The sequence below is a fragment of the Mobula birostris genome, chromosome 23, assembly GCF_030028105.1.
Source record: "Mobula birostris isolate sMobBir1 chromosome 23, sMobBir1.hap1, whole genome shotgun sequence".
Taxonomy (NCBI): domain Eukaryota; kingdom Metazoa; phylum Chordata; class Chondrichthyes; order Myliobatiformes; family Myliobatidae; genus Mobula; species Mobula birostris.
Window position 1 is genome coordinate 15,797,854 of NC_092392.1, and position 24,473 is coordinate 15,822,326.

Consider the following 24,473-nt stretch of genomic DNA (forward strand, 5'->3'; position numbering starts at 1 on the left):
TGGCATCTGGAAGTTCATAATCACACTAGTGCACTGTACAGAGATATTCTGCAAAGTAGTTGCTCAATTTGCATTTAGTTCCTGACATAGAGGAGACAATGTTGTGAACCATGAACACTAGGTAGGTCTTGGGGTTTTGAATAGTGGGAAGGCTGAAATATAAAAGGGAGATTATTGCGTTTCTGTGATTAAATTAGAATGTGTTATTGAATGAAGTGGGTATTAGCAGAGATGGAAGCATGAGGTCAAAACTATCCATTTGGAATCCTATTTTCTATGTAAAGAGAAAGGTGCATTTATGTGCCGAAATTGCAGTAGATGATGTGTTGACGTAGAATGTGAGGACAGAGATCCTAGCTAAGGAGAGGCGGAAGAAAAAGGGATAAGAGTGAAATTGCAGTCAAGTGCTCTTTCAGCCATGGTAGAGGGAATTAATGGTTGCTTCATGCGTAGAACATTTTTGTTTGTCCTTATAATCTGTTTATATTTCCAGAAACATTATATTCAATGATTTATCTTTTTCCCCCAAACTGCCCTGGGACCTTAAATCTTGCTTCTTAAATATTTGCTTAGAAACTAAATTGTTAGTTGGCCTTCATTTTTCTGTACTTAATTGAGTTTGTCAGAAGTATCATATACAACTCAGGTAAACTGTAAACATTCATAAACCTTTCCTATAACCTTGTAGAAAGAGATTAATTTATCTTGCTGTAGTGATTAAGGAGAGCATTATTTGCCAGAATCCAGACATGGAAATAATCACTTGCTATATTTAGATATTAAATTGTAAAAGCAGGTTCACTTTATTCAAGATTCAAGTTTATTTGTATATGGAAATATACAGTGAAATACATTGTCTGAGTTAACAATCAACACACCTGAGGATGTCCTGGTGGCAGCCCACAAGTGACGCCACACATTCCAGCATCAACATAGCAGCAGAACAAAATAGAACACAACAAGCAACAAAACAGCAGCAGTAAACTAAGCCCCCTTCCTCCCTCCCTCCCTCCCGCCCGTGCAGATACAGTACATAGTCCTTTAGGCCATAATATCACAGGAGCAGCATCATGCCATTTTGTCCCAGCTCTGCTCTGCCATTCCATTGTGGCTAATTTATTATCTCTCTCAACCCAATTCTCCTACCTTTTCTCCATAACCTTTGACATCCTGAATAATCAAGAACCTATCAACCTCTGTTTTTAATATACCCAATAACTTGGCCTGCACTGCTGTCTGTGGCAATGAATTTCACAGATTCACCACCTCTGGCAAAAGAAATTCTCCTTGTCTCTGTTCTAAATGGATTTCCCTCTATCCTGAGGCTGTACTCTCTGGTCCTAGAATCCCCCACTATAGGAAACATCTTCTCCACTTGCACTCTATCTCGGCCTTTCAGTATTCCTTGGGTTTCAATGAGATACCCCCTCATTCTTCTAAACACCAGGGAGTACAGGTCTAGAGCCATCAAACGCTCTTGTATGTTAACCCTTTAATTCCTGAGATCATTCTCATGAGCCTCCTCTGGGTCCTCTCCAATACCAGCACATCTTTTCTAAAACTGCTCACAGTTCTGTTTGATCAATACCTTAAAAAACCTTGGAATTATATCCTTGCTTTTGTATTCTTGTCCTCTTGTAATGAATGCTAACATTGCCTTTGCCTTCCTTACCACCAACTCAACCCTGCAAGTTAACTTTTAGGGAACCCTGCAAAAGGACTCCTAAGTCCCTTTACACTTCTGATTTTTGAATTTTCTCCACATTTAGAAATTAGTCCATGCCTTTATTCATTCTACCAAAGTGCATGACTTCCCTACACTATATCTGTCACTTTTTTGCCCATTCTCCCAATGTGTCTAAAGACATTCTGTAGACACCCTGCTTCAACACTACCTGCCCCTCCACCTATCTTCATATCACCTGCAAACTTGGTCACAAAGCCATCAATTTCTTCATCTGACATATGACATGAAAAGAAGTGGACCTAACACCAGTCCCTGCAGAACACCACTAGTTACCGGCAGCCAACCAGAAAGGCCCCCTTTATTCCACTCTTCGTCTTCTACCAGTCAGACAATCTTCTAATGGGCTCTTATTTTTTTTTTAAAAGTAGTCTCCTGTCCAGCACCTTGATAAAGGCCTCCTGAAAGTCCAAATGAACAGCTTACACTGGTTTTCCTTTGTCTATTCTGCCTGTTATTTCCTCAAATAATTCCAACAGATTTGTCAGATAAGATTTCTCCTTGAAAAGCCATGCTGACTTTGGTCTATTTTGTCATGTGCCTTTAAGTACCCCAAAACCTCATCCTTAAAAATAGACTCCAGCATCTTCCCAACCACTGAAGTCAGTCTACCTGGCCTATAATTTCCACTCTTCTTCCTCCTTTCGTAAAGAGTGGAGTGACATTTGCAATTTTTCAGTACTCCGGAAAGTTATTCTTGGAAGATCATTACTAATGCCTCCACAATCTCTTCAGCTACCTCTTTTAGAACCTTTGGGTGTCATCCATCTCATCTACCTTCAGACTTTTTTTGCTTTGAATGTACTTTCTCCTTGATCATAACAACAACAACCACTTCTTCCTCCTGATACTCTTGCAATTCTGGCATTCTGTCAATGTTATCCAGAGTGAAGACTGACACAAAATACTTACTAAGATTGTCCGTCATTTCTTTGTCCCCCATTACTGCCTCTCCAATGTAATTTCCCAGAGGTCCTTACAGAGGTCTTTTTTATTCTTTTTATTATTTTTTATTCTTTATATATCTATATCAGAAAAGAAAACTTCTTGTAATCTCTTTTATATTACTGACAAGCTTACTTTCATATTTCATCTTTTCTCGCTTTGTGGCTATCTTAGTTGCTTTCTGTTGGTTTTTAAAAGCTTCCCAATCATCTACCTTCCCACTAATCATTGCTCTATTATATGCCTTCGCTTTAGCTTTTATGCTATCTTAGACTTCCCTTGTCAGTCATGGCTGCTTCACACTCCCTTCTTCATATTTGTGATGTTTCTTTCCTGCACTTTCTGAATTGCTCCCAGTAACTCCAGTCATTGCTGATCTCCCACCCTCCCTGCTAGTGTCCCCTCCCAGTCAACTTTGGCCGACTGCTGTCTTATGCCTCTGTATTTCCTTTTACTCCACTGTAATGCTGATACGTCTGATTTTAGTTTCTCCTCCTCAAGCTGCAGGGTGAGGTCTAGCATATTATAATCACTGTCCCCTGAGTGTTGCTTTACCTTAAGCTGCTTTCTCAAATCTGGGTCATTACGTAACACCCAATCCTGAATTGCCATTTTCCTTGTGGGCTCAACCCCAAGCTGCTCTAAGAAGCCCAGGGCAGGCTGTCTTCTTTGGCCTACAGCCTCTAATGGACTCAAGGCTCAAACTTACAAATCCTGAGCTGATGTGGTTCCTTTAAAAGTTATCAATGATGATATGTACTATCTGACTCAACATTGTGTATTAGATATACAAGGTACAGAGATCACATTGACATATGTAGAATTATTCTTTTACATGCAGAAAATATGAATTAAGTATGTTTATAAAATGCCACAAGTAACCGACAGTCCCTTAAATGAAGACGTTTCTTTTCTCTGTGGAGGTAGTAAAGAGAAGAGAAATAGAGGGAGCCCTAGAAGAGACAGCAGAAGTGGTTTTCAGCATTGGTGATAAGGGTACAAGAATGTCAGCAGTGAGAGTGGGGTGTTGGACAAGGTGGCAGCAGCAGGGATGCAGTCCTATATGCTTTTTTAAAGTTTTTGCATTATGTGAATGTACAAGCTAAGTATGTAGCTCAGCTTAATGCAGTAGCTGTGTTCCTAAGAAACTGTGCATCATAAAGAGTTGCATTGTAGTACTACTGGCTATTTTTGCCTTCAAGGTAGATTCCCCACCATAATCACACTATAACCAATGCGGTCTGTGCACTGCAAATAAATTCCCTAAACCATTAATCATGTATCTAATTTGCATTATGGAAAGCTGTGTTACAGCAGAGCTAGCTGTATTGGTTTGGGATGATATGATTAGTCCAGAACTTGGATGTTAGCAGGGAGCCTTGACACACATTAGGTATGGTTTTCCAGCCATTTAGTTGCAAAAATGCATATTCACTGTATACTGTTTTGCATGATTTTTAACCTGAAATAATTAAAACATGTTGAAAATTAAGCTGATTTTAAAAACTGGTGATGTGTGAAAAAGGCATATTTTGAGATGGTAAGCTCTAAGAATACACATTTTTAAAGGCTATTGTGTCCTGTAGTTTGATAAGTATTCACACTTTTAAGGTACTGCCAAAGTGATGTCACAAGAATTTGATTTTAAAGAAAAAGGTGTTTGCACATCTTACAGGTGTGTTACATGGTGTAGTAAACTCTATCTATGTAGATGTATTCCAAGTATTTGTAGGATGAGTAGTTTTTAACATATTACCGGTAGTATATTTTGCATGACTTTATTGGAAGAGGACTTTTAACAAATTTTCCATGTCACAGTGATGCCATATACTGTACATCTAAAAGATCTATTTTTATTGTCCATCCAGAGTCTTCATTGTCATATCAAGCTTGGAAGGGAAGATGATGATCTGGAGTATTTCAGTAGTAGTGCAGCGATACAGAGAGCTGTGTTACGGAGGAGAATGTGGGTAGTCTGAGTGATGAGCTGGATGAATGGAATTTATCTTTGGTTTGGTTTCTGATCACTTGAATAATACATCAAGTTTGAATAATATATCAAGCAGTTGACAAGAGATGTGAAATACAGTATAGTCTATTAATCCAGGATACTTCGGACTTTATTGCTGGACCACCGGATTTTCCAGACTCTTGGATGTTGTTCCTTTCAATACTCCCATACAGTTTCAATTTACTTTTAACAGTAACATTTTGAGAGAACCCAGTAAGTTTAAAAGGAGCATGGGAAACAAAGATAAATTTCAAGGAAGTGTGAGAAGCTGTGCCAGTTACCAAATTTTCCCAATTCCCAGATAGTCTGATAATTTGTTATTGGATCTGTTGTAACGTTATTTTGCTTAAAATGGCCTGGGTTACAGACCTATGGATATCACTGGATGCTTATAAGGGAAAAATTGTATTGCTACCAGCAATAAAATATTCTAATAATTCAAGCCTTATAATGTCAGCATCATACTTCCTCAGCCACAGGCCTTCTTTCATTGATGAAAAGAGTTATTTTCCATCCATATTAAGTTGGAGGAATCATTACATAGAATTTGTTTTCCAAAATTTTGAAATAATCTAGAGCAGGGGGTTCCCAATCAGGTCCACGGACCCCTCGTTTAATGGTTTGGGTCCACGGCATAAAAAAGTCTGGGAATCCCTGATCTAGAGCGACCTTTTTTTAAAAATAAGTCATTGGTATGATTAACACACATCAAAGTTGCTGGTGAACACTGCAACTTGGTATGATTAAGATGGTTTTGCGTGGCATTCCTTCTGTTATAAATTTATATATTTTTGAACTTGTCATGAGTAATGCTATTAGACATGTACTCTTCTGAAAATGGTTGCATGACGTTTTTTAAATAATATTTTTTATATATCTAACTAAAATGTCTTCAAAATATTTTGCTTCAGCGTTGTCAAATATTTCTGGTTAAGAGTTAGATTTTCCTTCTTAATTTGAAGATATATTCACATTTGGAAAGAATTCATTTAATTATGTTCCCTTAAATGAACACTATATTGAAATGAAGCCTTTGGCTGGATGTGATGTAATTATACTTTGTGCTAGTAATTGGAAAGGAAGAAAGAAATGAATTTTACTTATCTTACCACATAGAGGAAATTGGATTGAAAATTAGTTTTGAAGGTTGAGGAAATGATTCTTTTAAAAAATGGCAAATCGAAGATGGGTATGCTTATTTGAGAGATCTGAAGGGTATTTCTTTGTTAATAATTGTGCCATCAGGAAGTACCATCCAGCATCTTCCTATACTTGCTGGTGTTTTTGCATCATATACTTAACTCGACTGCTTTGTTAACTGCAAATTTTGGAATTTAAGCAAAGACATCTTGTATAAATGTCCCACTTTTATTGTTTGTCATTTTAATCAATGCTGTATGTCCTCTATTTCTTTTGGTTTATATTTTGAATCAGTGAGAAGACCTTCATTTTCACCTCGATGGTCCTAAAGTAGTGACTGTTATTACTACTTTAAAATGCTTATAAGTATATGACACAGTATTTGAAGCAGAATATTGAACAATCTAAAGTTAGAATGTGCTTATTAAGATAATAGATGGAAATTGGTAACATTGGTAAAATGGAAATGTAAAAGGAATTGAAGATGTTTGTGCTTATATTCATATATTCTAAAGTGAAGGCGCTGTTTCATCAAGATGGTTTTTTCCTCTAACCAATTTTTCTTTCACTACTGTATTTTTCTCTCTTCCTGACTTAATATTTAAGTCACCTATTCCGATTACTGTTAATTCTGTAATTCTTCAATCTGGTCATAATGATGTTCAGTTGCATTGATTCATTCAGATCCCACCTGCCTCGTTTCCCCTATTGTGCCAGGATCAGCATATTTATTCAACAACTTTCCACGTTTTTAAAACTCTATTGTTAAAAAAGACGTCTATAAAACATAGGAGCCGAATTAGGCTATTCCACCCATCACGTCCACTCTGTGGTTTCATCATAGCTGATCCTGGGTCCCATTCGACCCCATACACATGCCATCTCACCATATCCCTTAATTCCCCAATCAATCAGGAAACTATCAACTTCTGCTTTGAATATACCCATGGACTTACCCTCCACTGCTGTCTGTTGCAGAACATTCCACAGATTCACCACTCTTTGGCTAAAAAAATTCCACCTTACTTCTGTTCCAAAGGGTTGCCCTTCAGTTTTGAGGCTGTGCCCTCTAGTTCTGGATACCCCCACCCAGAGGAAACCTCCTTTAGTCCTTTCAGCATTCGGTAGGTTTCAATAAGATCCCCATGCATTCTTCTAATTTCCAGTGAGTACGGGCCCAAAGCTGCCAAATCTTCCTCATAGATTAACCCCTTCATTTCCGGAATCATCCTCATGAACTTCCTTTGGACTCTGTCCAATGACAGTACTCCAAATGCGGCCTGACAAGTGTCTTATAAAGCTTCAGCATTATCTCCTTGTTTTTGTATTCTATTCCCCTTGAAATAAATGCCAACATTGCATTTGCCACCTTTACTACAGACTCAACCTGTGAATTAACCTCCTGGGAATCTTGCACAAGGACTCCTAAATCCCTTTGCACCTGTGTTGTTTGAATTTTCTCCCCATTTACATAATAGTCTACTCTATTGTTCCTTTTACTAAAATGCAGTATTGTACATTTCCCACTGCTTTCCATCTACCACTTTTGTGCCCATTCTTCCACTTTGTCATAAGTCCTTAGCACTACCTACCCTTCCACCTATCTTCATACCATCCGCAAACTTTGCCACAAAGCTATCAGTTCCACTATCTAAATTACTGGCAAACAATGTGAAAAGTAGCAGTCTCAATACTGACCCAAGGAACACTAGTAATCACTGGAAGCCAACCAGAAAAGGCCCCCTTTATTCCCACTCACTGTCTCCTGCCTATTAGCCATTCCTCTATCCATGCCAGTATATTTCCTGTAACACCATTGGATTTTATCTTGTAAAGTAACCTCATGTGAGGCACCTTATCAATCTGAAATCCTTCTGAAAATCTAAGTAAATGACATCCACTGCCTCTCCTTTGTCCACCCTGCTTGATACTTCCTTGAAAAATTCTAACAGATTTGTCTGGCAAGATTCCTTGTTGAAAGGAAACTCAACCATGTTGAGTTTGACTTATTTTATCATTAGTCTCCAAGTACCCCAAAACCTCATCCTTAATAATGGACTCCAACACTTTCCCAACCACTGACGTTAGGCTAACTGGCCTGTAATTTCCTCTTTTTTCCCTTCCTCCCATCTTAAAGAGTGGAGTAACATTTGCAATTTTCCAGTCCTCCGGGGCCATGCAAGAATCAAGTGATTCTTGAAAGATCATGACCAATGCATCCATCCAATCAATAGCAAATAAGTTGGATGTTCTGCCACATCAAATCATGCCTTTGTTACTCTCGAGGTATGTGGCAGACCAGCTGTTTTTTTTTTAATTGTAGTTGGGTTATACTTTCAATAGTAAATGAGATACTTTACTGTGAACTGAGCATAAAGTGAAAATGCTCCAATTCTTGACGCAGGCCTCGTAGATTTATAAAGAAATTTATTTCATGTTCATACTCAATGTTATATATTGTAACATGGCAGGACTAATGTATATTTGTTTAACAAGTGTGTTTTTTTTGTTTAATCTGATATTAGGTGAAGCGTACATATTCGCATGGTACTTACAGGGCTGGTCCAATGCGACAGATCAGTTTAGTAGGAGCTGTGGACGAAGAAGTTGGGGACTATTTTCCAGAGTTTCTTGATAGATTGGAAGAGTCTCCGTTTTTAAAAGCAAGTATTTTTTTAATTATAGGAATCTACAGGTATTGACAACTGTTAGGAAATGTTCTGGACTGCATGTATGGTGAATACAAAAACATGAGAAAATAGGAGTAGACCCCAACCCTGCTCCGCCATTCAATATTTTCATAGCTGATCTGCCTCAGGCTTCACCTGTTTTTTTTTGTGTGTCTTTTCCTGATAGCCCTCAGTTTCTTGATCGTTAAAATGTATCTATTTCCTATCTAAATAACCTAACCTCCCAAAATCTCAGGTACAGAGAATTCTAGAACTTAGCAATTTGTGCACAAAACTCATGCGACTAACCTCTTACTTTATTAATCCTTTTATTGATTAAAAAAAAACACAAATACAATCAAGAGGAGAATTAGTTCAAATATATATATCAGTAACCAAGATTAAAATAGACATTGTCAAAATCATAGATATGGTTAAACTAGTATAAAATATATAATTAAAAAAAGAAAATAACAATTCTCCTCTTACCAGTTTAAAAGGAGAAAGGGAAAAAAACATTGGGTTTTAAATAAAAAGAAAAATAAACAACCCACTACACTATATATAAAAAAAGAACAAACAAAACAAAAAAAAAGGGACTGGGCAGTCCATTTTGAGGATACAACTGAAAAAAGAAGAGAAGAAGACTCTCTGATCAAATTTAAAACTTCGAAAAAAAGAGATTGAAAGAGTAATAAATCAAATTAAGTGAAAATATTGGATAAAAGGTTGCCATGTTTGCTCAAATTAAAAGGGTGTATCAAATGTCCGACTTCTTACTTTCTCTAAACATAAACAGGACATAATGGAGGAGAGCCAATAAAAGACCGTAGGTAGATTAGAATCTTTCCACTTCAATAAAATGGCTCTCCTAGCCAGTAAAGTCGAAAAGGCTATCATACGTTGAGTGGAAACAGGAATATTTCTTGCTTCCGATGGGATAATCCCAAAAATTGCCATAAACAAATGAGGTTTTAAATCCGGATCCAAAACTCTTGATAGTGTTTTAAAAACATTTCTCCAAAAGTTATCTAGCTTTATACAAGACCAATACATATGAGTTAAAGTGGCCAGCTCAGTATTACATCTGTCACAAATAGGATTAATATTGGGGAAAATATGCGCTAGTTTATCTTATGACATATGGCCCCGGTGCACTACCTTGAACTGTATCAAGGAATGACGGGCACGAATAGATGGGTTATTAACCGAATGAAAAATTTTACTCCATTGGTTATCTGAAAATGACTCTTGAAGTTCCAATTCCCAAGCGCGTTTAATTTTATCATTAGATATCATTCGTAAACTCAATAACCGTTTATAAATTATAGCTATCAACCCTTTTTGAAATGGTTTAAACTGAAAAAGAACATCTATCATATTAGGTGGATAAGCAGAAGGGTAATTTGGTAACAAACCACGTAAAAAATTCCTAATTTGTAAATATCTAAAAAAATGTACATTAGATAAATCATATTTATCTGCTAACTGAGAAAAAGACATTAAACAGTCCCCTAAAAATAAATCTGAAAAAGTTGTTATTCCCTTGGTTTTCCAAATTAGAAAGGCCTTATCCAAAATTGATGGTTTAAAAAAATAATTGAGATAGATATTACGAGAAAGAATAAAATTATTAAACTCAAAAAAAATCTACGAAACTGGAACCAAATTCTTTATGTATATTTAATAACGGGATCAAATTCTTGTCTGCTAATCTTAAAAAACAAAAAGGGAAGAGAAACTCCCAGTAAAGAGGCCAAAGAAAAACCTTTCACTGAGTTTACCTCTAGATCCAACCATGAAGGACATTCATGTACATCTGAATAGTGAATCCAAAAAGTAATATATCGAATATTAATTGCCCAATAGTACATTCTAAAGTTAGGCAAAGCCATCCTGGGCCAAAATTAAATCTTTCCAAAACCTCAAATAAGTAAGATCACTATCAAAAACTTTGTCTGCATGAAGAGAAACAACACATTCAGATTCTTTAGATGGTGAAGAGTGAATAATATTTAATAATCTTTGAATATTAAAATGTGAATATCTATTTTTAATAAATCCAGTTTGGTCATTGGAAATAACGTTAGGTAAGATATTCTCAAGTCTATTAGCCAAAATCTTAGAGAGAATTTAAAAACCCACATTCAATAGAGAAATTAGTCTATAAGAGGCACATTCAGATAAATCTTTATCTTTTTTCTGAATTAAAGATATTGAAGCTTCATAGAAAGTTTTCGGGAGAGTTCCAGAGGATATAGAGTCAGTGAAAATTTGACATAAATAAGGTATAAGTATATCAGTAAAAGTCTTATAAAATTCCACTGTACATCCATCTGGTCCCAGAGCTTTAGCTGATTGAAGAGAGGATATAGCCCTTGCTATTTCCTCTAGTTTAATAGGTGCGTCTAATGCATTCACATCTTGAATAGAAATTTTAGGTATATTCACTTTTTGCAAAAAACTATTCATAAAAGTAATATCTGAAAATTCGGACATGAAGATTAGAGTAGAAATCCATAAACGTCTTATTTTTTTCATGAGGATCTACTGTTGTAGTTCTATCAGGTCTTCTTATTTTCAGGATCTGTCTTCTAGCCATACTTGCTTTCAACTGACCAGCTAATAATTTGCCTGATTTGTCTCTGTGTATATAAAATTGGCTTTTGGATTTAAAAAGTTGCTGTTCAATGGGAAAAGTCAAAAGCAAATCATGTTGTGCTTAGAGTTCCACCCTTTCCGTAAAGAGATCTTCACTAGGCATTACTGAATAGAGTTTATCTATTTCTTTAATCCTATTAGTGATCAGCAAAAGTTCCGCCTTAGTTTTCCTTCTTGAACCTACTGAATATAAAATTATCTGTCCCTTAAGAAAAGATTTCATCATATCCCAAATAACCAAATTTGACATTCCCTCAGTTGTATTCAATTCAAGAAATAGAGAAATTTGTTCTTTAATAAAATTTACAAAAGTTGAATCTGCAACAATGAAATATTAAATCTCCACTAAGGTCTGTAAATGTTATCAGAAAATTCCGAAGTTAGTTTCATAGGTGCATGATCTGACAACGCAATCACATCATAAGCACAGTCAACAACAGAGGGCACCAATCGTGTATCCAAGAAAAAATAATTAATTCTTGAATATTTATGATATACATGTGGGGAAAAAAAAGAAAAATCTTTTTCTTTAGGAAATTTGAATTTCCAAATGTCGACCAGACCGTATTCAAATAAAAAAGAAGAAAGTTGCAGCTTTGTTAGAAAGTGACGGATTGGTGGACGATCTGTCAATCAATGGGTTAAGACAACAGTTAAAGTCACCGCCCATAATGATCGTATATTCATTTAAATTCGGCAATACAGAAAATAGCTTCTTTAAAAAAATCGGGTTTGTCTGTATTAGGTGCATATACTCAAACCAAAGCCACCTTTTGACCACACAACAAACCAGTAACAATTAAATATCTTCCAATTAAATCAGTAACAGTATTAAAATGAACAAAAAAGATTTTAGAATTAATAAAAATAGATACCCCTATTATTTTATTTACTGATAAAGAGTGAAATAAGGGTCCCTCCCAAAATTTAAAAAAGCGATTTTCATCTTGTTTACGAATATGTGTCTCCTGCTCAAAAATAATATCTGCATGAAGTGTTTTTAATTTCTTAAAAATCTTTCTACACTTAATAGGTTGGTTCATACCGTTTAAATTCCAAGATATTATATTGATTTTATTGAGATCCATATTTAAAATTTAATTCAAAAATTCTATAAACTAATCTAACGCCAGGTGCAGCCCAAATTGGAAGAAAGGTGGAAGCATGACTCAATCAGAAAGATGATTGACAAAGAGAAACCCCTCAGGACTGCCCAGTCAGGAAAAAACTAACCTAATAGACCCACCCACCTCCCCCGAAAGCCCAGAAATCGTCCAATAGGCGAATGACATGCTAAACTATTGACCCTTAACCCTTGTCTCCAGGTGGCAGCTCCATTTACGAAGTAAAAAAAATTACCACCACCAAAAAGACATAACAAAGAATACATAAAGAAGTAAACAAATTCCAAATATTTTCATATTACGCCTTAACAGTAGTTAAGACCGAGCTAATGACGGCCATCTTAAATCCATTTAAAATACACAGCCATGTATTCAAAAAAAGGATAAATATTAATATATACTACAACTAATATTAAAGACTTACAAATCAAGGAAAAAATAAGTAAATATATATGTATTGAATTCAGAACTACTTTAATTGTTAAAGCAAACAACAACAGATCTAAGTAAGTTAACCAAGACTGTATCTGAACATTGATAAAACGAAAAACGGACTTTCATCAATGGCGTTACAAACCACTCCCAACTAAGGATCAACTTTTCAAATTGCTTGCGAAGTGGACTTAAACTCTTTTATAAATTTCCAACCATCTTCTGGAGAGTCAGTCCGTCTTAGAGGAGCATTTGATGGAGTGATCATCAAACGTGCTGGATAACGCAACGACGGGCGATAATTCATTTTTAAAAATTCCGCCATCACTTACTGATATTTAATTCTTTCAGCATAAATCTCTGGGGCAAAATCTTCCACTATATGAATCTGAACCTCATTATAGATTAGCTTATCCCTTTTCCTTGCATTCCGAAGGATAGCTTCTTTGGTTGTAAAATAATGCAAACAGAGAATTACAGGACGTGGTTTAATTTCGGCTGATGGTTTAAAATGCCGAATTCAGTGAGCTCTGTCCAATATCGGACAAACTTCGAGAATGTCACCGAAAGGTGAATATAACATGTTTGAAAAAAACTTCAGTGGCTCACCGGTTTCCGTATTTTCAGGCAAACCCAGTATACATAAATTCACCCTGCGATTTCTACCTTCCAAATCAATTGTTTTCTTCTTAATCCTTGATAGTTCCGAAGTATTCTCATTAATTTTCTTTTCCATAAAAGACATCTTCAAATCCTGTTCCTTAATAGATTGATCCATTAATTCAAAATTCCTTTCAATTCTGTGAGTACTCTGCTATCTTCCAAACTCTTCAAAGACTCCTGAATAGCAATGTTAGTTTTTTCAAACAATTCATTAGCTTTCGTCAATTTATCCATTTTGGTATCCAGCGCACTGATCTTCACATTAATAGCTTCCATTAAAGAGAACATTTTTTCTGAAGTAGAAACTTCCTCTGATTTCTCTGTTTGTTGCGGCTCAGGAAGAGTTTTGCCACTAATTGTAATTCGGTTCCAGCCATCGTAATTAAACCGTAAAATCCTTCAGCAAATATAATAAATCTTCAAACTTAAAACAGATCTAGCAGTGGAAAGTAAGTTATGAAAGACGGAGCTGAGACAAAAATACGTCTTACTCCATACGCTGCCAAATGGAGACTCCCCATGCGACTAACCTCATCATTCTTCCAAGCAATAGTCAGTCATTGTTTAGTGAATGGAAAGAATTCACTTGTTATTGAATACCAGCAAATGAAAAGTAACACTAAAACCACATTCACATCTATTATGATCTGCTTAAAATCCTCGAGTGCTATCTAGCTTATCTTTATAACTACTTATCCTTATACAAATGCAGAATCAGTTGGATCATAAACCATTCGAAGTACTTGCCCAGGGATTTAAATTTCAAGCAATGTCTAATCGTGTAATATCTGTCAAGGTTGGAATAATGGTAGTTTATCTGTGAAAGCACAATTAAGTTATCATATTGTTGTTATTGCAAAAGTGACCGAAATTAGTAGTCATACATGTTTAAATTCTGTGGTCTGGCATGTTTTGAATCTAATTCGGAGCTGTACTAAGTAAATCTAAGTAAGATTTAGTTAAAGGTCTAAAATTAACAAAGATCTGTACTATCAGTGTAGCTCTTGCAACCTCAGCCAACAGTGTTTCTCACTTTACAGAAACTTCAGGTTACCAACTGTTCTTGGAATCCTTGTCTAACCCAGAGAGTATTTATACTTAAAAAGAACAATTCTCCTCAAAGGAGGAAAGTGATCATGAGGCCATTTTTTGTGATTCAGCACTAGTTAGGTCTCAAAGGTATCAGATGGGAAAGTTTCAGCTGTTACAAGTATGATTTTAAAATGAAATGCTGAAGCTTAAATGGTTTAGTTTAGATTTTCACAAAAATTAGAGGAGATTTCTGGTGATTGCTTTTGAGCAAAATTTAATTTTGTCAAGTGTATATTTTTCTCCTTGGCAAGTATTTTTCTTTGATCCTACAGAAGAACAATATTTACTTGCCTTCTGACCAGAAAGATTCCATGTTATTAAATGAGGAATTAAACCAATACAAGTGGTCGCTTTGGTCACTTAAATTTGTCCCTTCAACTAAAGATAAATTTACAATTGTAATTAGATATCATAAGTATATTGAAATTCATTTTGAAGGAATTTGGTTGAATTTTGTAATTCTAACTTGGACAAATTTCACTGATATGAAGAAGGCATAATAAAATTTGAAATTTTTTTTTGTTTCTTTTTTTTCTGTTAATAGCGCACATTGCCATGGGGATCACTTTCTAGTCTCAAACTTAAGTGCCGTAAAGAAAGTGATGATGGTCCTATTATGTGGGTTCGTCCAGGAGAGCAGGTGATCCCTATAGCGGACATGCCAAAATCACCTTTTAAACGACGGCGGTGAGTTCAGTGCCTAATGTATTGTGTTAACCAAGGCTGCAATTTTATCTTCTAGATGATAAGCAATCATGGCTCACTTGCAGTCATTTTCCCTTTAACTGCTTTTCATAGGAATAAGCTCTACAATCTTTGCTTGCCTTACTTAATCAGCATTTTTTTTTAGGTTGTATAATATCAGAAATGTTGTACTCCAGAGCTAATTAAGACTTTCGGCATCCATTATACATACCATGCAAATAAAAATAAAACCAGAAAATACTCAACATGCCAAGTAGCATTCATGGAGAAAGAAAAAAATGATTAATGATTTGTGGGTAAATGAATAATCAATAGAACTTAAGCTTCTGAATTTCATATTTAACTGTGGATGACAGGGTACAATAAAACTGGGATTAATGTAGAATTAATATATGTAGGTGGTTATGGTGGGTGCTAACTTGATGAGCTGAAGGGCTTCCTTCTCTGCTGTAAGTAGTGATTCTATCGCTGTATAACTTTGAGAATCTGTAACCCTTTGGCTTGTATCTTTCAAACCTACCACTTAAATTGAAAGTATATTGATATTTTTGATGTCAAAGGGAAGTGAAAGTTACTTGGGACTGGTTAAGAAGTAAATCGTTTCAGAAATTAAAAACTATTTGGAAAGAGTTAAATGTATGTATGACTTTAAATTTTTATAACTTTCTTCATTAATTCATATTAAAATATTTTTTAAATCTTCTGGCAGCTAATAGGTTAGATATGTTTGCACCAGGTTAATTTGATGTGGGCTCAGTGAGCAGATTTCCCAAGCAGAAGTTTGCATTGCGTTATTGAACATTGAAGTCCAACCAGGGCAGTGCAGATGTCTCTTGGCCAGTGTTCACTAAGGGAAAGCTATACTACCTTAAGTCAAGAATTTCCAAGTTACGGGTATTTCTGCTGGTACGTCTCGGTAGAAGATTTGACCCAACACGTTCAAGCGTCCAAATTTCACTTAACTTTATTTCCTCTGGTTCTTCATTTCCTTCAGAATGATACTCCAGGATTATGTTTATCATTTCTTTAAGTAATAGTGGAGTCCATCAGTGCCTTCAAAGTTGTAGAAAACTCCATTATTTTCCCTCTGCATTTAAAATTGAGGTTGTTCATACTTCCTTAATAGAATAACAACCCTTAATTGTTCATTTGTATAAAATTATGATAATTGGATTTTTTAAATTGCAGGACTTGTATTGATTAATGTGGTATCAAGGGATAAAATGTTCTTGGACACCTAAGCAAAACATTGGGTGAAGGAAGAAGTTTGGAACATAATGAAGTGACTTTCATCTGTGTATAAGGAGTTTGTTTTAAAAGATGTACCCTTACTTTTACACAATGTTAAGGAGGTGTTCTGCTGGAATCTTGAATTGCTATATTCTTTTGGCTGGAAGTACACTCAAGTTGGGACTTTAGGGTTTATGTCTGGAGTGATGAAGAAAGAGGCCATGTACTGTATTTCCATATTAAGATAGTGTGTGACTTCGAGGGAACCTGCAGGTGGCGCTGTTCCCACACAACTTCTCCTTTGGGTTTGGGTAATGTTGCCAGAGTACAAATTGCTGGAATCTACTTTTACTTAGGTGGCACCCACTACAGCCACACTGGGGAATCAGGAGGCAAGTTATTCACTGCAGAATTTCTATGGCTGATTCAGATTAGTGGAAGTAGTTGGAGCTTTCTCTTATTGGACATGGTTGCAGCATGGTATGAATGGTACTTTCATCAAGATGTGCCTCCTTGTTGGATAGATTGGCTTTACATGGCTATAAAATACTTTTACGTATGGTTATTGAATGCTTTGCTTATAAAACAGAAAATTGGTTGTCTGTAAGGTATTATGGAGTGAGAGAGGATTAAGGTCATGAAAGAATTTGGGTGGGGAAAGATTGTTTGATGTCATAGATACTTTCATAAATGCCAAATACTGTAGTAATTTGTGAGGAATGATATAGATTGTTTCTCTGTATTTAAAAAGAGTAGACTGTCAAGAATTTCAAGAGTAACAGATTCTGAGATAATGTATGCAGCTTTTTCAGGGTTTATTTGCAGAGAATTCAATGATATTGGCACTTGTTAATATTGGTGTACTTGTGCTACTTATTGATGAGGTTGGGTATGATATTTTATTGCTTCACATGTATGTAGGTCAGGTAGACAGCCAAGATTTATCTTGTTGATAAATACATCTTTGTTGCTGAACTTGTTCATGTAAGAATAATACTATCCAGAAATACAATTTATTAATGTAAATTGAGGATATGTGTGGAACACTAGGGAATATGAACTCTCCGATTCTCTTCGAAATGGTGGTATAGTATTTTTAGCTTGCATCTCCTTTAATTTCTGAACCAGAAAGTTGCACTTCCAACAGTGTGCCACTCAGTATTGCATTGGATATTGATCCAGATCATAAAATAGACTACAGATGGAACAAAGCAAATTGAAATGCCATATTGCAACTGGTAATACAGCCTGTTTTAGACCTTCCCCTTGAACACTCTTCTTCAAGGTGGTAGAAGTTGATAAAACAATCCACATTTCGCATGAGAGATGGTTTAATCTGATTTAATGTCCTATGTCAATGAAATTACTTTATTGTCATTCATATGGTCAGAAGACATTTACAAATTCATTCATGATATGTTCAACCCATCAAAACATCAGTGATCTGTTGTATTTTGCTTAAGGAGGGAATGATCAATAACTTTTTGTGTGGGTTAGAGACCGCATTATTCCTAGCATCTTACAGTGTAAATATTTTGTGCAAATTTCCCATTCCAAAATGCAAAGACCATGTGGTATTGTTAACAAAATGCCATAATGCAATTGAGTTGTGTTTTCTAATGCTTCCCATTGTAGATGAGGCATATAAAACAAAGCCAAGACTGTATTGCAGTGGCATTGTTGTTACTAAGACTGATAACCAAAATATAGTGTACCTTAATTCTAGATTAAGTGCTGCAAAATCTTAATTTTCTTTAAATGGGTTAATCATATTTTGAGACTTAAAATCCTTTTGATGTCATTGCCAAACTACTTGTTCTTGATACTGATAATATTCAGAAAAATGTTAGCTATTCAGTTTACGTAGTGCTGTTTCAAGAGAAAATGCCTGGCTTCTCTTTAAATAATTAAGCATATATTCCACATTCAGCACTTTAGCTCCAAGCCATAGAGTACTATACCAGAGAAGCAGGCTCTTCATTCCATCTAGTCTGTGCTGAACTATTACAATGCCTAGTCCCATCGACCCACTTCTAGGCCATATCCTTCCTGTTAATGTACCTATCTAAATTTCACTTAAATGTTGAAGTTAAACACACTTCCCCCATTTGTGCTGGTAGCTCATTCCACACTCTCACCACCCTCCGAATGCAGAAGTTAGCCCCCATGTTTCCTTCAAACGTTTCACCTTTTACCCTTAACCTGTGACCATACATTCTAGTCTCACCCAAAATCAGTGGGAAAAGCCTGCTTGCATGCCCCTCATAATTTTGTATACCTCCATCAAATCTGCCCTCTATCTTCTACATTCCAAGGAATAGAGTCCTAACCTATTCAGTCTTTCCTTATAACTCTGGTCTTCCAGTCCTGGCAACAACCTTGTAAATGTTCTTTATACCTTTACAAGAATGAAGAGTACAGGGTATACTGACCAACACTAAACTAGGCATGACAACCCGCCTCAGAGTACTGAAATGTTACGTTTATCCAGTTATGTTATATGGATCAGAATGTTGGACAATATCTAGTAACATGAGGAAACGAATTGAAGCAGCAGAGATGTGGTTTTTGAGGAGGATGCAAAGAATATCATGGACAAAACGAATACCTAATGAGGATGTCATTAACAGAGCAAGCACAAAAAGAGAAATAATGTATGAAATCTTGAAAAGGCAACGTAACTTCATTGGACATGTGATTAGGAAAAGGGGTTAGAATGCACGGTAATTATGGGAAAGATTGAAGGGAAGAAAGTAAAAGGAAGGTAAAGACAAATGATGATGGAGACAGCAGCCAGAGAACTGGAAATGAATGCCAATGAATTGATCCACTTGACCCGAAACAAGAGTGTGTGGGCCATAGCAGTCAAAGCTCAAACTGGGCATGACACCTGATGATGATGATGATACTCTTTCAATTTTATTGATACCTTTCCTGTAGATAGGTTACCAAAAATAGACACAATCTCCAAATAGACACATGCTCAACCTTTTAATTCCTGACTTTGTATGTAGGCTAAACAGCCACAACCACTATACTCTGCTCTGGTTCCCATCCCCCTGCACTCTAGTTGATGGCATTTTCCCCATACTTTTGGGAAGGATAGAATTGCAGCTATTTGTACTTAATGCTGTATAAAAATTGCAATTTTGCCCACCTAGAGAATATAATCCAGTTTTTTAAAGTAGAACCACCCTAAATGCTTTTGTTTTACTAGACTAGAAGTAAGTTATATACACATCTTGAGTTTTCCAGTTTCAAAGGAAGGATTATGTTTAGAGAGAAATGGTTTCAAATGTAGTAATGTGCCTTCTCACAGAAAGATTCCAAATGAGTAATACAGACTACTTTATATCAACATCACTTGGGGAAATAAAGGGACAAGGCTAGAAAATATATTACATGTATTTAAAATGGCCATCTTTAGTCATGAATTATATTTGGGTTTAGCAGTAATTTCATTAACAAATGCTGACTTAACAACAGTAAATTGCTGACTTGTTATTCTTATTTCCTGCCTTTGATTTCCCTGATGTTTGAAGACCTGTATTTTCCTTGCAAATGACAAAACTGATCAACTGGATAAAAATAAAAAAACTGAACATTGGCCGAATTTTGCATTTATACTTTTATCCATTTCCTTTAGAACTACCAATGAAATAAAAAATTTACAATATCTACCTCGTGCAAGTGAGCCACGTGAAATGCTCTTTGAGGATAGGACCCGAGCCCATGCAGATCATATTGGACAGGGATTTGAGCGTCAGACTACAGCAGCTGTTGGAGTATTGAAAGCTGTACAGTGTGGAGATTGGTATGTGAACCTGATTGCTTTGTTCTATATGCTGTGCTAATTATAAAGGTTGAAGAAAAATTTGTCTATAGTTACTGATTTTAAAGCTAAAGCTTTTATACCCATATGTAGTATTCTTAAAACATTATTAAGTTTGACAAAAATTTAAATGGGTGAAGGTAAATTTTGGTACTAAACTTAATTTGAAAGGGATGTATGGAGATGGGATATGTCGCATCTTTTCTGGGGTATATGTCAATTTTGATACAGAAGTTACATAGATGAATTGTTCATGAATTGCTTCTAGGCTTTCTGAAACTTTACTTTCTCTTTTTATTTAACTCTTCCATTTTCACTATGTAGTAAATGTAATGCTTTTCTGAAACTATAAAAATAATTGTTTGCTTTGTAAAATCCTCACTATTTAGTCACAAAATCCTTAACTTATATACAATTGAGAAACTAATATTACGCTTTTTCTCTGGTATCTGGCCTTGAAAGGAAATATTGCACTAAGAATCTTGAATGTTTTCCTTTGTTGACGTTTATATATAAAGACGGGCCTGTGAATATTTTTTGTAAAGTGTGGATAATAGATGAGGAGAGTTGATCTGAATGGGTGAAGTATGCTATAAAAATGGTACTGTGGTGTGAAACCAGTGACATCCCATGCTTAGAGTATTGGGAAGCTTTTAAAAATCAACAGAAGGCAGCTATAAAAGTCATAAAGAAGGAAATGATGGAATACAAAGGTAAGCTATCCAATAATATTAAAGAGGACACCAAAAGTTTATTGAGGCATATAAAGAGTAAACGAAAGGTAAGAGTAGGTATTGGACCGCTGGAAGATGATGCTGGAGAAGTAGTAATGGGGTACAAGGAAATGGTGACAAACTGAATATGTTGCATCGGTCTTTAATGTGAAAGACACTAGCAATATACTGGAAGTTTGAGAGTGTCAGGGAGCTGAAGTGAGTGAAGTTGCCATTACTAGGGAGAAGGTGCTTGGGAAACTGAAAGGTCTGAAATTAGATAAATCACCTGGACCAGATGGTCTACACCCCAGGGTTCTGAAAATGCTGGCTGAAGAGATTGTGGAGGCATTAGTAAGGATCTTTCAAGGCTCAACATATTGTGGCATGGTATTAGCATGACAGATATTAGTATGGATGGAGCATTGGCTGATTGGTAGGAAGCAAAGAGTGGAAATAAAGGGAGTCTTTTCTGGTTGACTGCCGGTGACTAGTGGTGTTCCATAGGGGTCTGTGTTGGGACCACTTCCTTTTGTGTTATAGGTCAATGATTTGGGCGATGGGATTGGTGGCTTTGTGGCTAGGATTGCAGACCATATGAAGATGGATGGAGGGACAGGTAGTGTTGAGGAAGCAGGGAGGCTGCAGAAGGTCTTGTACAGATTAGGAAAATAGGCAAAGAAGTGGCAGATGGAATACAGTGTCGGGAATTGTATGGTCATGCTGGTAGAAGAATAAAACCAAAGACTATTTTCTAAATGGAGAGAAGATTCAAAAATCTGAAGTGCAAAGGGATTAGGGAGTCCATATGCAGAATTCCTTAAGGGTTAATTTGCAAAATGAGTTGGTGGTGAGGAAGGCAAATGCAATGTTAGCATTCATTTTGAGAATACTAGAATATAAAACCAAGGATGTAATGTTAAGGCCTTATGGCATTGGTGAGGCTGCTCTTGGAGTATTGTGAACAGTTTTGGGGACCCTTATCTAAGAAAGGATGTGCTGAAGTTGGAGAGGGTTTGGAGAAGGTTCACGAGAATGATTCCGGGAATGAAAGGGTTACCGTATGAGGACTGATTGATGGCTCTGGGCCAGTACTCACTGGAATTCAGAAGAATGAGGGGGATCTCATTTAAATCTATTGAATGTTGAAAAGCCCCAATAAGGTGGATATTTCCTGAGGTGGTGTGTCTGTGACCGGAGGACACAGCCTCAGAATAGAGGGACGCCCATTTAGAATGGCGATGAGAGGAATTTCTTTAGCCTGGGAGTGGGTGAATCTGTGGAACTGAAGTGTGCAATTCAGCTGTGGAGGCCAAGTGCTTGGGCATATTGAAGGCAGGGGTTGATAGATTCTTGATTTGTCAAGGTATGCAGGGTTATGGGGAGAAAGCAGGAGGTTGAGGCTGAGAGGGAAATGGATCAAACATGATGAAATGGCGGAGCAGACTCAATGGGCCAAATTACCTAACTCTGCTCTTATAGCTTATGGTCTTAAACCCTGATCTGTATTGAGAAGCGGACATTTCAATTGTGTTCAGTGGTTCTAGACTAATTAATGCAATGGCTGGGAGCGATACAATAAACATCAACAAAATGACAGTATCTTTTAAATTGAATATTAAGTTTTATACTCTTAATAGTAAGTTAATAAGTATTTCTACCTACATTATTTATATTATTTCACCCCTCCATATGTCTCTTATTTTATTTTTTACAAGGAGAATGTTCAACTCATGTATTCTACATTAGCTCTCAGCTCGTATCATCTCATTTCAATTATCTCCTTGTAACCCATTCTCTCTAACTTCCTCCAATTCTACCACACCTACACAAGGGATAATTTATAGTAGGTGGTTAACTTGCTAGCTCACCCTTGAGTGTTTGAGGAAATCAGAGCCTTAGAGAAAGCCATGCAGCGACAGAGTGTGCTTAGAAACACCATAGAGATGATGCCAAAGATTAGGATCGAGCCCTGGTTGCTGGAGCTGTGCAGCAGCAGAATTAACAGTTGTGTCAATGTGCTGCCCAGTTTCTGTAAGTACAATGTGCTTTGCGAAGAATTTACTATCGGATGTTCAAATTGCAAGTATTATCAGGAGGACAAAAGTTGGTGAGATAAAAAAGCATGGTTTAAACTACTTTGTTTTGGGGAGTAACAATTGTTCCATATTAAATCCATATGACATTGGAAGCTTAATGCCTACACTAGCTTACAAGAGCAAATTCCATTTCCTGAATTATTTTTTCCCCACTAGGTTTTTATCCCCACCTTCCCATAATTTCTTGAGATTCTAATTCATACTTGCACACTAAGGACAACTTACGGGGGTATTTGATCAACCAGTCCCAAACATCTGTGGAATATGGGAGGAAATTGGAGAACTTAAGGAGAATCCATGTGGCCATTGGGAAAATATACACTTCAGTTGTTAACACGAGGAAATCTGCAGATGCTGGAATTTCAAGCAACACACTTAAAAGTTGCTGGTGAACGCAGCAGGCCAGGCAGCATCTATTGGAAGAGGTACAGTCGATGTTTCGGGCCGAGACCCGAAATACCGATGAAGGGTCTCAGCCCGAGACGTCGACTGTACCTCTTCCAATGGATGCTGCCTGGCCTGCTGCGTTCACCAGCAACTTTTATGTGTGTTACTTCAGATGTTATATAGGCTTTAGGTTCTCATTCACTTAGTTAACCTAACTATACTCTAACTTAATGACCTCATTGAAATACCAACTGTTATTTGTTCCTTCCGCACATTTGTTTGTATTACATTGGTCTCTTCACCTGAGTAAATCATGAGTAGATTTTAAAGGCATAGTCCCTGAAGAACTTAACTATATACTGCATCTTAACATGAAAATGACCCTGTTGTAGAACATGATAAAACAGATCAAACAATATCTTTGTCTAATGATTGCATTAATTGCAATTAGTTGAAACAAAAAGGTTCACTGCATAGTTTGAAAGAAGAATTGTTATCTTTTTGTTTCACAGCTCTTCTGTTTACTTTCTCAACTTTTTTTTTACACATTCTTGATGGATCTGGCAAGGATTCAACCTTAGCGAGTTTTCTGCATCCTGATTTGGGGTCACTTCTATTGCTTGTTCTTTGGAATCATTGCAGCTGGGCATCTCATAAGCACTTTTTTTTGGGAGGTTCTTCACATAGCTTTCAATTATTGTTGAGTTCTTCATTGCTATTTGCACAGTTGTAATTTCATTTCTTATCCTTACAAGTACAGTGGATTTCAATTAATCGGGGCAGCTGCTTATTTGAGGCAGCTCTTAAAGAGCTAAAACTGCTCGAGAAAATAGCCAGTATTTCCTTAAATTTATTTGGGACTCTATACTGCTTAATTAGGACAAGGGTCTTTTGCCAAACAGTTTCTCACTGGTGTTAGTTGTGTACAGTTGTGTGATTAGGCACTATGGAGTGAACAGTTTTTAAATAGTGTCAGTTGCGACTATGCTTGTGTTAAATTCAAAGTACATTTATTATCAAAGTATG

At 36.3% G+C, this 24,473-nt stretch overlaps 1 protein-coding gene across 1 annotated transcript in view; it reads left to right on the plus strand.

Annotated features, from left to right (window-relative positions):
• LOC140186744 (lysine-specific demethylase RSBN1L-like) overlaps window positions 1–24,473 on the plus strand; it is a 76,315-nt gene that overhangs the window by 44,989 nt on the left and 6,853 nt on the right. Inside the window, exons 3-5 of the mRNA XM_072241259.1 lie at window positions 8,366–8,503; window positions 15,026–15,168; window positions 20,063–20,230. Of these exons, the coding sequence (XP_072097360.1) occupies window positions 8,366–8,503; window positions 15,026–15,168; window positions 20,063–20,230 (449 nt within the window). The remainder of the gene's footprint in view (window positions 1–8,365; window positions 8,504–15,025; window positions 15,169–20,062; window positions 20,231–24,473) is intronic.